General features: G+C 47.8%; 1 protein-coding gene across 4 annotated transcripts in view; it reads right to left on the bottom strand.

Moving 5' to 3' along the window:
• Window positions 1-6,406, bottom strand: part of LOC116058489 (rho guanine nucleotide exchange factor 2-like) — a 49,101-nt gene extending 42,695 nt beyond the window's left edge. For all 4 annotated transcript variants that reach the window (XR_004898500.1, XM_036006086.1, XM_036006088.1 and 1 more), the window contains exon 1: window positions 6,171-6,406. Coding sequence is in view for 3 of the 4 variants with exons in the window: in XM_036006086.1 (XP_035861979.1) it covers window positions 6,171-6,227 (57 nt within the window). In the remaining variant the exon portion in view is untranslated. The remainder of the gene's footprint in view (window positions 1-6,170) is intronic.
• Window positions 6,407-12,500: the final 6,094 nt, after the last annotated feature.

Below are 12,500 nucleotides of genomic sequence, written 5' to 3'. Positions count from 1 at the left end.
GTGATTTCGGGGCTCTCTCTCTCTCTCTCTCTCTCTCTCTCTCTCTCTCTCTGTGTGAACTTCTCTTTTCTGTCTTTAACTTCTGCTCAGAGCGGGGAGCGGCAGGAAGAGGAAGTGTGTGAGAGATCACATCATCGAAACAGAAAACAAAGTGAAGTTCTTCATTCTCAGCCGAAATATGAAGAGTTAAGCTGACTGCTGACTGTCTGATTGGCTGTATATATATATATATATATTGATCATTAAACTGTCACATGAAGTTAGAAAGGTTTAAACAGGTTGTGGTGACAGTCAGCGATCAGCTGATCAATAAATAAAGAGACCAGTGATGAGAGGAATAAAGAAAGCTCTGTCTCCAGACCAGGGGGGGGGGTCATGAGACAGGGAGAGACGGGATAGTCAGGGATAGGCGGGGGGGGAGAGAGGGGATAGTCAGGGATAGGCGGGGGGGGAGAGACGGGATAGTCAGGGATAGGCGGGGGGGGAGAGAGGGGATAGTCAGGGATAGGCGGGGGGGGAGAGACGGGATAGTCAGGGATTGGCAGGGGGGGAGAGACAGGAAAGAAAAGAGGCTGTAAGATGAAACCAGAAGAGTCTGAGAGAGAATAAACAGGTCTTTGGTCTCAGGTCTCTGAGGTCTAACAGTCTCAGGTCTCTGGTCTCTGAGGTCTAACAGTCTCAGGTCTCTGGTCTCTGGTCTCTGAGGTCTAACAGTCTCTGGTCTCTGGTCTCAGGTCTCAGGTCTCTGAGGTCTAACAGTCTCAGGTCTCAGGTCTCTTAGGTCTAACAGTCTCTGGTCTCAGGTCTCTGAGGTCTAACAGTCTCTGGTCTCTGAGGTCTAACAGTCTCTGGTCTCTGGTCTCTGAGGTCTCAGGTCTCTGAGGTCTAACAGTCTCAGGTCTCAGACCTCAGAGACCAGAGACCAAACAGTCTCAGGTCTCTGGTCTCTGGTCTCTGGTCTCTGAGGTCTAACAGTCTCAGGTCTCTGGTATCTGAGGTCTAACAGTCTCAGGTCTCAGGTCTCTGGTCTCTTAGGTCTAACAGTCTCTGGTCTCAGGTCTCTGAGGTCTAACAGTTTCTGGTCTCTGGTCTCAGGTCTCTGAGGTCTAACAATCTCAGGTCTCTGGTCTCTGGTCTCTTAGGTCTAACAGTCTCTGGTCTCTGAGGTCTAACAGTCTCTGGTCTCTGGTCTCAGGTCTCAGGTCTCTGAGGTCTAACAGTCTGGTCTCTGGTCTCAGGTCTCTGGTCTCTGAGGACTAACAGTCTCAGGTCTCTGGTCTCTGGTCTCTGAGGTCTAACAGTCTCAGGTCTCTGGTCTCAGGTCTCAGGTCTCTGGTATCTGAGGTCTAACAGTCTCAGGTCTCAGGTCTCTGGTCTCTGAGGTCTAACAGTCTCAGGTCTCAGGTCTCTGGTCTCTTAGGTCTAACAGTCTCTGGTCTCAGGTCTCTGAGGTCTAACAATCTCAGGTCTCTGGTCTCTGGTCTCTTAGGTCTAACAGTCTCTGGTCTCTGGTCTCAGGTCTCAGGTCTCAGGTCTCAGGTCTCTGGTCTCTGAGGTCTAACAGTCTGGTCTCTGGTCTCAGGTCTCTGGTCTCTGAGGTCTAACAGTCTCAGGTCTCTGGTCTCTGGTCTCTGAGGTCTAACAGTCTCAGGTCTCAGGTCTCTGGTCTCTAACAGTCTCTTCTTCTATCACCCTGTAATCAGTCCCCCCAGGATTTTGTGATGTCGCCAATTCACGCAAATTCAACCAATCACCGTGAATTTGGTGCGACTCGCAATTTTGACCAATCACCTGAAGTTTCCCACGACTTCAACCAATCACAGCAGTCCCACGTGCACTCAGAGAGCCACTGACCAATCAGAAGTGAGAACGGGTTTCTCACATTTACCAACAGAACATCGAGCGAAAGACCGGCAGAACATCAGACCGTCCTCCAGCCGGGAAACATTTAACGTCAACGTAGACGGGAACTACGGTGGCCCTGACGTGCAAATCACAACAGCAAATACAAAAACACAACAGCAAATATAAAAACGCAACAGCAAATACAAAAACACAACAGCAAATACAAAAACGCAACAGCATTAACTTCAGCTGTCATGTTTTCATATTTGCTGTTTTGATTTGCACTTCAGGGCCACCGTATTAACGGTTTAAAAGTCGCTGAAAGCTGCTGCTGGTTCAACTCTACACACACACACACACACACACACACACACACACACACACACACAGAGAGACACACACACACACACACACACACACACACACACACACACACACACACACACACACACACAGAGACACACACACACACACACACACACACACACAGAGACACACACACACACAGAGACAGACACACACACACACAGACACACACACACACACACACACAGACACACACACACACACACACACACACACACAGAGACACACACACACACAGAGACAGACACACACACACACAGACACACACACACACACACACACACACACAGAGACAGACACACACACAGAGACAGACACACACACAGACACACACACACACACACAGAGACAGACACACACACAGAGACAGACACACACACAGAGACAGACACACACAGAGACAGACACACACACAGACACACACACACACAGAGACAGACACACACACAGAGACAGACACACACACACACAGACACACACACACACACACACAGAGACAGACACACACACACACACACAGAGACAGACACACACACAGAGACAGACATACACACACACACACACACACAGAGACACACACACACACACACACACACACAGAGACAGACACACACACACAGAGACAGACACACACACACACACAGACAACTTCATCTCAACTTCATGCGCCACAAAATCAGCATTTTGGGCTGCAACAATCTCAGAAGAAGGCCGTGAGATCGTGGAGGGACGGACTAAAGTATTAGTTTCTGATCCTTCAGATCGACGTGGTCAGAACTCACTCAGCTGTCTGTCAACAGATATCTAAATATCTAAACTGTGACATCGCTGACAGAGACGTGGAGGAACATGATGGCCTCGCCGCCTCACAGCGTTCAGCAGACACGTCACGGAAACTCCACACACACGTCTGACAGACTGTTTGGACAGCCTGGTCCACCTTAATGTTTGGACAGCCTGGTCCACCTTAATGTTTGGACAGCCTGGTCCACCTTAATGAAATGTCAACAGGGACGCTCTGCTGTTCTACACGTTATTGACCCAGTCTGTCCACATGACGCATTCATCCATTACACCCAGGAAACAGGTGATCATGTCCTGGAGAAGTGTGTGACCAGGCTGGTGACCAGCGTGAGGAGGAGGAGGAGCCAGGCTGGTGACCAGCGTGAGGAGGAGGAGCCAGGCTGGTGACCAGCATGAGGAAGAGGAGCCAGGCTGGTGACCAGCGTGAGGAGGAGGAGGAGCCAGGCTGGTGACCAGCGTGAGGAGGAGGAGGAGCCAGGCTGGTGACCAGCGTGAGGAGGAGGAGGAGCCAGGCTGGTGACCAGCGTGAGGAGGAGGAGGAGCCAGGCTGGTGACCAGCGTGAGGAGGAGGAGGAGCCAGGCTGGTGACCAGCGTGAGGAGGAGGAGGAGCCAGGCTGGTGACCAGCGTGAGGAGGAGGAGGAGCCAGGCTGGTGACCAGCATGAGGAAGAGGAGCCAGGCTGGTGACCAGCGTGAGGAGGAGGAGGAGCCAGGCTGGTGACCAGCGTGAGGAGGAGGAGGAGCCAGGCTGGTGACCAGCATGAGGAAGAGGAGCCAGGCTGGTGACCAGCGTGAGGAGGAGGAGGAGCCAGGCTCGTGACCAGCGTGAGGAGGAGGAGGAGCCAGGCTGGTGACCAGCGTGAGGAGGAGGAGGAGCCAGGCTCGTGACCAGCGTGAGGAGGAGGAGGAGCCAGGCTGGTGACCAGCGTGAGGAGGAGGAGCCAGGCTGGTGACCAGCGTGAGGAGGAGGAGCCAGGCTCGTGACCAGCGTGAGGAGGAGGAGCCAGGCTGTTGTGGCTGTGTATGGTTCTTCCTCACGCTACTGAGGCTTCCGTTTGTGAAATGAATTAATTGTTAAATTGCCAATATGTCTTGTTTCTTCAAACTTCAATCATCCAATCCACCAAACACCAAACCAGTCAACGGCAGAATCAGCTGTTTGGCATTGGCAGAGAAGATTTGGCTAATTATTCATGGGTGTAACCCCCCCATACTCAGCTCTGCTGCTCATCACACACACACGTTCCTTACAGACGGGGCAGCATCTGAAGGGAACTAGACAGGCTTTCAACCGTATAAGCATTGTTACCACGGAGAAATAATCTACCAAACACAAATATCATTACTTTTTGTGCTAAGTTTATATATATATATATATATATATATATATATATATATATATATATATATATATATATATATATATATATATATTTATTCTACATGGTTTAAGAATGCTTGATTCTGATTGGCTGGGAGGAGGGCATTAACCCGGCAGGTTGCCCGCTGACTGAGCTCAGCGTCATCAAACAGTAGATCAATACGCCCAGGTCCATTAAAACATAAACCTCGTTTAAAAAAGGTTCTAAAATGTGTCAGAAATCTATCGTTGGGTCAGTCGATACGTAGTTTCACCAGAGATACGACGTAGCAACTACGTCATTAAACTAATGTTAGTGATCAGTGATGTCTCAGGAAGCATGTGTGTGTGTGTGTGTGTGTGTGTCTGTGTGTGTCTGTGTGTGTGTGTGTGTGTGTGTGTGTGTGTGTGTGTGTGTGTGTGTGTGTGTGTGTGTGTGTGTGTGTGTGTGTGTGTGTGTGTGTGTGTGTGTGTGTGTGTGTGTGTGTGTGTGTGTGTGTGTGTGTGTGTGTGTATGTGTGTGTGTGTGTGTGTGTGTGTGTGTGTGTGTATGTGTGTGTGTGTATGTGTGTGTGTGTGTGTGTGTCTGTGTGTGTGTATGTGTGTGTGTGTATGTGTGTGTGTGTGTGTCTGTGTGTGTGTGTGTGTGTGTGTGTGTGTGTGTGTGTGTGTGTAGCTGGAGTATAAATCTGACCTGATATAAACTATAAAAGTGAATATTTGACAGAGTGAGAGACTGACTCCTATTCTGTAATATCAGAACCACCCCAGTAGTACTACTACGTGGTGATTGGTGCATACACACACACACACACACACACACACACACACAGATACACACACACACACACACACACACACACACACACACACACAGATACACACACACACACACACACACACACACACACACACACACACACACACACACACACACAGATACACACACACACACACACACACACACACACACACACACACACACAGATACACACACACACACACACACACACACACACACACACACACACACACAGATACACACACACACACACACACACACAGATCCACAGACGCACACACATACACACACACACACACACACACACACACACACACACACACACACACACACACACACACACACACATACACACACAAAGACACACACACACACCCTGAGACGGTCTCCCCTCCCCCTCTCTCTCTCTCTCTGTTTCCTGCAGGACAAAGCGGCCACGCTGCTGCTGAAAAACGGACACACACTCAAACACACAGAAACACACACAAAGTCCGTCCGCACAGGTACACATTAAACACACACACACACACACACACACACACACACACACACGGCCACGGACACACACACCCTGAACACACTCCGCTGTTTTAACCGTTTTCAGTCTGAACTGAAAGAAAAAAGTGTTTCCGTTTCTGAGCTCCGCTACTTGATCTCACACACACACACACACACACACACACACACACACACACACACACACACACACACACACACACACAGCCAGCTGATCGATCCTGTATCGGATCATTGATTCCCCCCCCCAACATCTGCAGTAACGGAACAAACGCGGGCGGGTCACAAAGCGGAAGAGTTGTGTGTGTGTGTGTGTGTGTGTGTGTGTGTGTGTGTGTGTGTGTGTGTGTGTCTCGTTAAAGTCCGCTGATCTCAGATCAGTGAATTCAGACTGATCTCAGATCATCTCCAACTCTGAGGATCGATCAGAAAGTGCGCGTGCCCGTGTTTTGGGGTCTTATTGTGCGCTTTGCTCACCTTGAGGTTGATTTCCTTCATCCTGTCCTGTCTCCTGCTCTCTAGCAGCCGGGACATCCCCTCCGACGGACCGAGCGCTCCCGATGCTCCGTGGCTCGGCTCGGATCGGCTCGGATCGATAGTTAGTCCGGAGTGGCCCAGATGGGTACGGTTTTTGGGGTTCCGGGGGTTCTGATCTCGGAGTTGTGCGCAGTGTGTGCCGGGGGGCGGGGCTTCTTTCTGACTGACAGCCCCACTCTCTACTTCTGTCCAATCACAGCTCAGCGCGCCGCCGCTTCTCTCAGCCAACCCGCTGCCCGTACGCGCTTCTAGACCCGCCCCCTGGCATCTGGCATGGAGCGCTTGTTTTCGCTATTGTCTCTCCCCGGGCCACCGTGGGCGGAGTCAGTCTCTATGACAACGTGTCAATGCGTCACGTGCTGCGCGACGGCCACTGAGAGAGCTACGTGGTGTCACGTGGTTGATGAACGCTAGCCCCGCCCCCCTGTCCAGCGCGCTGCTGTGTGACGTGGAACTGTAGGGCGCAGACCCCGCCCCCCCCCCCGGAGAGAGCTGGTGAGGATAACAAACACACACCTCCCTGCAGCTTCAGACACAAAGATGATCAATAAGTGAGATATATATATATATATATATATATATATATATATATATATATATATATATATATATATATATATATATATATATTTATAATATTAATACTACTGCAGATTTAGGAGTATATGATGTCATTTGGAGAAGTTAAACTCAGTAAAACTATAAGTACAGAACTAATACTTTACATTATCATAATACTAGATTTCATTTAGATTCATAGATTTCTGTTACATGAACACAGAGTATGTAGTAATACTGCAGTATTTAGACATACTGTGTGTAGTAATACTGCAGTATTAGGACACACTGTGTCCTAATACTGCAGTATTTAGACACACTGTGTGTAGTAATACTGCAGTGTGTAGTAATACTGCAGTATATAGTAATACTGCAGTATTTAGACCTACTGTGTGTAGTAATACTGCAGTGTGTGTAGTAATACTGCAGTATATAGTAATACTGCAGTATTTAGACCTACTGTGTGTAGTAATATTGCAATGTGTGTACTACTACTGCAGTATATAGTAATACTGCAGTATTTAGACCTACTATGTGTAGTAATACTGCAGTATATAGTAATACTGCAGTATTTAGACCTACTGTGTGTAGTAATACTGCAGTGTTTGTAGTAATACTGCAGTATATAGTAATACTGCAGTATTTAGACCTACTGTGTGTAGTAATACTGCAGTGTGTGTAGTAATACTGCAGTATTTAGACCTACTGTGTGTGTGAATGGAACATCTGTTCCCGTCTGCCTCTGGTACTGACTGGCACCACTGTTACCGTGACAACCAGCTCCAACAAAAGAGGAAGTGATGTCATGCTGAGATCAGTTCAGTTTCTTCACACATTAAAAACAGCAGCAGTGTGAAGATGACAATATATAATATACAGTATATATATATATATATATACAGTGAGGAAAATAAGTATTTGAACACCCTGCTATTTTGCAAGTTCTCCCACTTAGAAATCATGGAGGGTCTGAAATTGTCATCGTAGGTGCATGTCCACTGTGAGAGACATAATCTAAAAAAATAAATCCAGAAATCACAACGTATGATTTTTTAACTATTTATTTGTATGATACAGCTGCAAATAAGTATTTGAACACCTGTCTATCAGCTAGAATTCTGACCCTCAAAGACCTGTTAGTCTGCCTTTAAAATGTCCACCTCCACTCCATTTATTATCCTAAATTAGATGCACCTGTTTGAGGTCGTTAGCTGCATAAAGACACCTGTCCACCCCATACAATCAGTAAGAATCCAACTACTAACATGGCCAAGACCAAAGAGCTGTCCAAAGACACTAGAGACTAAATTGTACACCTCCACAAGGCTGGAAAGGGCTACGGGGAAATTGCCAAGCAGCTTGGTGAAAAAAGGTCCACTGTTGGAGCAATCATTAGAAAATGGAAGAAGCTAAACATGACTGTCAGTCTCCCTCGGACTGGGGCTCCATGCAAGATCTCACCTCGTGGGGTCTCAGTGATCCTAAGAAAGGTGAGAAATCAGCCCAGAACTACACGGGAGGAGCTGGTCAATGACCTGAAAAGAGCTGGGACCACCGTTTCCAAGGTTACTGTTGGTAATACACTAAGACGTCATGGTTTGAAATCATGCATGGCACGGAAGGTTCCCCTGCTTAAACCAGCACATGTCAAGGCCCGTCTTAAGTTTGCCAATGACCATTTGGATGATCCAGAGGAGTCATGGGAGAAAGTCATGTGGTCAGATGAGACCAAAATAGAACTTTTTGGTCATAATTCCACTAACCGTGTTTGGAGGAAGAAGAATGATGAGGACCATCCCAAGAACACCATCCCTACTGTGAAGCATGGGGGTGGTAGCATCATGCTTTGGGGGTGTTTTTCTGCACATGGGACAGGGCGACTGCACTGTATTAAGGAGAGGATGACCGGGGCCATGTATTGCGAGATTTTGGGGAACAACCTCCTTCCCTCAGTTAGAGCATTGAAGATGGGTCGAGGCTGGGTCTTCCAACATGACAATGACCCGAAGCACACAGCCAGGATAACCAAGGAGTGGCTCTGTAAGAAGCATATCAAGGTTCTGGCGTGGCCTAGCCAGTCTCCAGACCTGAACCCAATAGAGAATCTTTGGAGGGAGCTCAAACTCCGTGTTTCTCAGCGACAGCCCAGAAACCTGACTGATCTAGAGAAGATCTGTGTGGAGGAGTGGGCCAAAATCCCTCCTGCAGTGTGTTAACCTGGTGAAAAACTACAGGAAACGTTTGGCCTCTGTAATTGTGAACAAAGGCTACTGTACCAAATATTAACATTGATTTTCTCAGGTGTTCAAATACTTATTTGCAGCTGTATCATACAAATAAATAGTTAAAAAATCATACATTGTGATTTCTGGATTTTTTTTTTTAGATTATGTCTCTCACAGTGGACATGCACCTACGATGACAATTTCAGACCCTCCATGATTTCTAAGTGGGAGAACTTGCAAAATAGCAGGGTGTTCAAATACTTATTTTCCTCACTGTGTATATATATATATATATGTGTGTGTGTGTATACACTGTGCAAAATTATTATGTGTGCAGAATTATTAGGCAACTAAATGAAAAACTAAAATTCATTATTTATTTTAATTTCTTAGAGTCAGAATAAAACTCAAAATGGTCAAATAAAGACTTGTGATATTTCAAGAAATATTCAGTGACCATTACAGCCCTTCTTCTCAGTAACTGCCATGAGCCTTCCCTCCATGGACCTGTTAGTCTCTTGATCTGTTGATGATCAACCTTCGGTGCAGCAGCAACCACAGCCTGGTCAAAGAGGTGCACTGTCTTCCCTCACTGTAAATCTCACGTTTAAGAAGGGCCCCCAAGTTCTCAGTGGGGTTTAGGTCAGGTGAGGAAGGGGGCCATGTCATTATTCTGTCCTCTTTAAGGCCTTTGCTGGCTAGCCAGCAGTGGAGTACTTGGATGCATGTGATGGAGCATTGTCCTGCATAAAAACCATGGCCTTCTTGAAGGATATAGACTTGTTCCTGTACCACTCAGGGGCGGAGCCAGACAATATAAACATTCGGGGCTTAGCCCAAACCTAGGGGGGTCCGGGGGCATGCTCCCCCAGTGGAGATTTTTTTTCCAATTACGTCAGCTAAATGCACTATTTTTCAGGATGTTTGAGATAATAGAATGCCTAAAATTCTATACACTATCTGGGAAAATGAATAGAGTTACTCAGTAAAAAATAAAAAATCACCCAGTAGAGCCTCCAACCTATTTTGTATTTAATTGTTCTCCAGCTGTAGTGAATCCAAAACACCAACAATGTTAAGGATGACAGGTGAGGATGAAGGCCAGGTGAGGATGAAAGACAGGTGAGGATGAAGGTCAGGTGAGGATGAAGGCCAGGTGAGGATGAAAGACAGGTGAGGATGAAGGCCAGGTGAGGATGAAAGACAGGTGAGGATGAAGGCCAGGTGAGGATCAAGGCCAGGTGAGGATGAAGGCCAGGTGAGGATGAAGGTCAGGTGAGGATGAAGGCCAGGTGAGGATGAAGGCCAGGTGAGGATGGAGGCCAGGTGAGGATGGAGGCCAGGTGAGAATGGAGGCCAGGTGAGGATGAAGGCCAGGTGAGGATGGAGGCCAGGTGAGGATGAAGGCCAGGTGAGGATGAAGGCCAGGTGAGGATCAAGGCCAGGTGAGGATGAAGGCCAGGTGAGGATGAAGGTCAGGTGAGGATGAAGGCCAGGTGAGGATGAAGGTCAGGTGAGGATGAAGGCCAGGTGAGGATGAAGGTCAGGTGAGGATGAAGGCCAGGTGAGGATGAAGGCCAGGTGAGGATGGAGGCCAGGTGAGGATGGAGGCCAGGTGAGAATGGAGGCCAGGTGAGGATGAAGGCCAGGTGAGGATGGAGGCCAGGTGAGGATGAAGGCCAGGTGAGGATGAAGGCCAGGTGAGGATCAAGGCCAGGTGAGGATGAAGGCCAGGTGAGGATGACAGGTGAGGATGGAGGCCAGGTGAGGATGACAGGTGAGGATGAAGGCCAGGTGAGGATGAAGGCCAGGTGAGGATGGAGGCCAGGTGAGGATGAAGGCCAGGTGAGGATGAAGGCCAGGTGAGGATGACAGGTGAGGATGAAGGCCAGGTGAGGATGGAGGCCAGGTGAGGATGACAGGTGAGGATGAAGGCCAGGTGAGGATGAAGGCCAGGTGAGGATGAAGGCCAGGTGAGGATGAAGGCCAGGTGAGGATCAAGGCCAGGTGAGGATGAAGGCCAGGTGAGGATGAAGGTCAGGTGAGGATGAAGGCCAGGTGAGGATGAAGGTCAGGTGAGGATGAAGGCCAGGTGAGGATGAAGGTCAGGTGAGGATGAAGGCCAGGTGAGGATGAAGGCCAGGTGAGGATGGAGGCCAGGTGAGGATGGAGGCCAGGTGAGAATGGAGGCCAGGTGAGGATGAAGGCCAGGTGAGGATGGAGGCCAGGTGAGGATGAAGGCCAGGTGAGGATGAAGGCCAGGTGAGGATCAAGGCCAGGTGAGGATGAAGGCCAGGTGAGGATGACAGGTGAGGATGGAGGCCAGGTGAGGATGACAGGTGAGGATGAAGGCCAGGTGAGGATGAAGGCCAGGTGAGGATGGAGGCCAGGTGAGGATGAAGGCCAGGTGAGGATGAAGGCCAGGTGAGGATGACAGGTGAGGATGAAGGCCAGGTGAGGATGGAGGCCAGGTGAGGATGACAGGTGAGGATGAAGGCCAGGTGAGGATGAAGGCCAGGTGAGGATGGAGGCCAGGTGAGGATGACAGGTGAGGATGAAGGCCAGGTGAGGATGGAGGCCAGGTGAGGATGAAGGCCAGGTGAGGAGGGTAGTGATGGTGTCGAGTGGAAGAAGAGCGGCAGCACTTCTGATAATCCTGCAAGAAATGATAAGCACAAATCAATCAGAGGCAAAACATACGACTAACAATTAGGGGACATTTTTAGGGGACATTTTTTGGCCTATGGTATCCACCTTATTATTCACCGAAGAGTGGCACGGACATTTGTAAATGGAATGTGTCTGGCGTCCGATGTCATCAGCTTACAGTTATTTCTAGCTGTACAAAAAAGCTTGTTATGCTTCTTGATATTGGAAACTGGTATTTTTCTACCCTACCCTATTATTTTGATGTATTGAATTTGTCATAATTGTAAACACTAGTTTGTAGCACAAATATTTTTTTATCATTAATAGCACTTTGTTATTCATCTCGTTATTTCCCTATGAACCGGAAGTCTCTCACATTCACAGAAAATAGCTTACTTAGCTTCAAAGTTGAAAAATAAGGTGGATATACAAAGCCCTTATCATCAAGATCAAAACAATAAAAGGCTTTAAAAATATTTATCTTTTTATCAATCAATCAACTTTACTCAAGACACAAAGGTCCATAGAAACAACACAATACAGATATATAGATATATATATAGATATATATATATCTATATATATATAAAACAATACAAAACATTTAAGAATGGTGCCGGTGAGGCATCATTTCTAAGAACATATACAGGCTTCGAGTCCAGTGTTTCCAGAAGCAAGATGTGTACCTTGTGTCACTCTTAGAAACATCAACTATGGACCTAATGATCATATTCTTAGACCCTGTCAGTCTGCACATGAATCTATACACAACATTTCTTAAAACAGCGTTAAAAGTGGGCACATTGTTAGACACAAACATTTCACTGGCACTGCTCCA

The sequence above is a fragment of the Sander lucioperca genome, chromosome 10, assembly GCF_008315115.2.
Source record: "Sander lucioperca isolate FBNREF2018 chromosome 10, SLUC_FBN_1.2, whole genome shotgun sequence".
NCBI lineage: Eukaryota > Metazoa > Chordata > Actinopteri > Perciformes > Percidae > Sander > Sander lucioperca.
The sequence above is the reverse complement of the archived record's forward strand: the minus strand, read 5'-3'. Positions and strand labels throughout refer to the sequence as shown.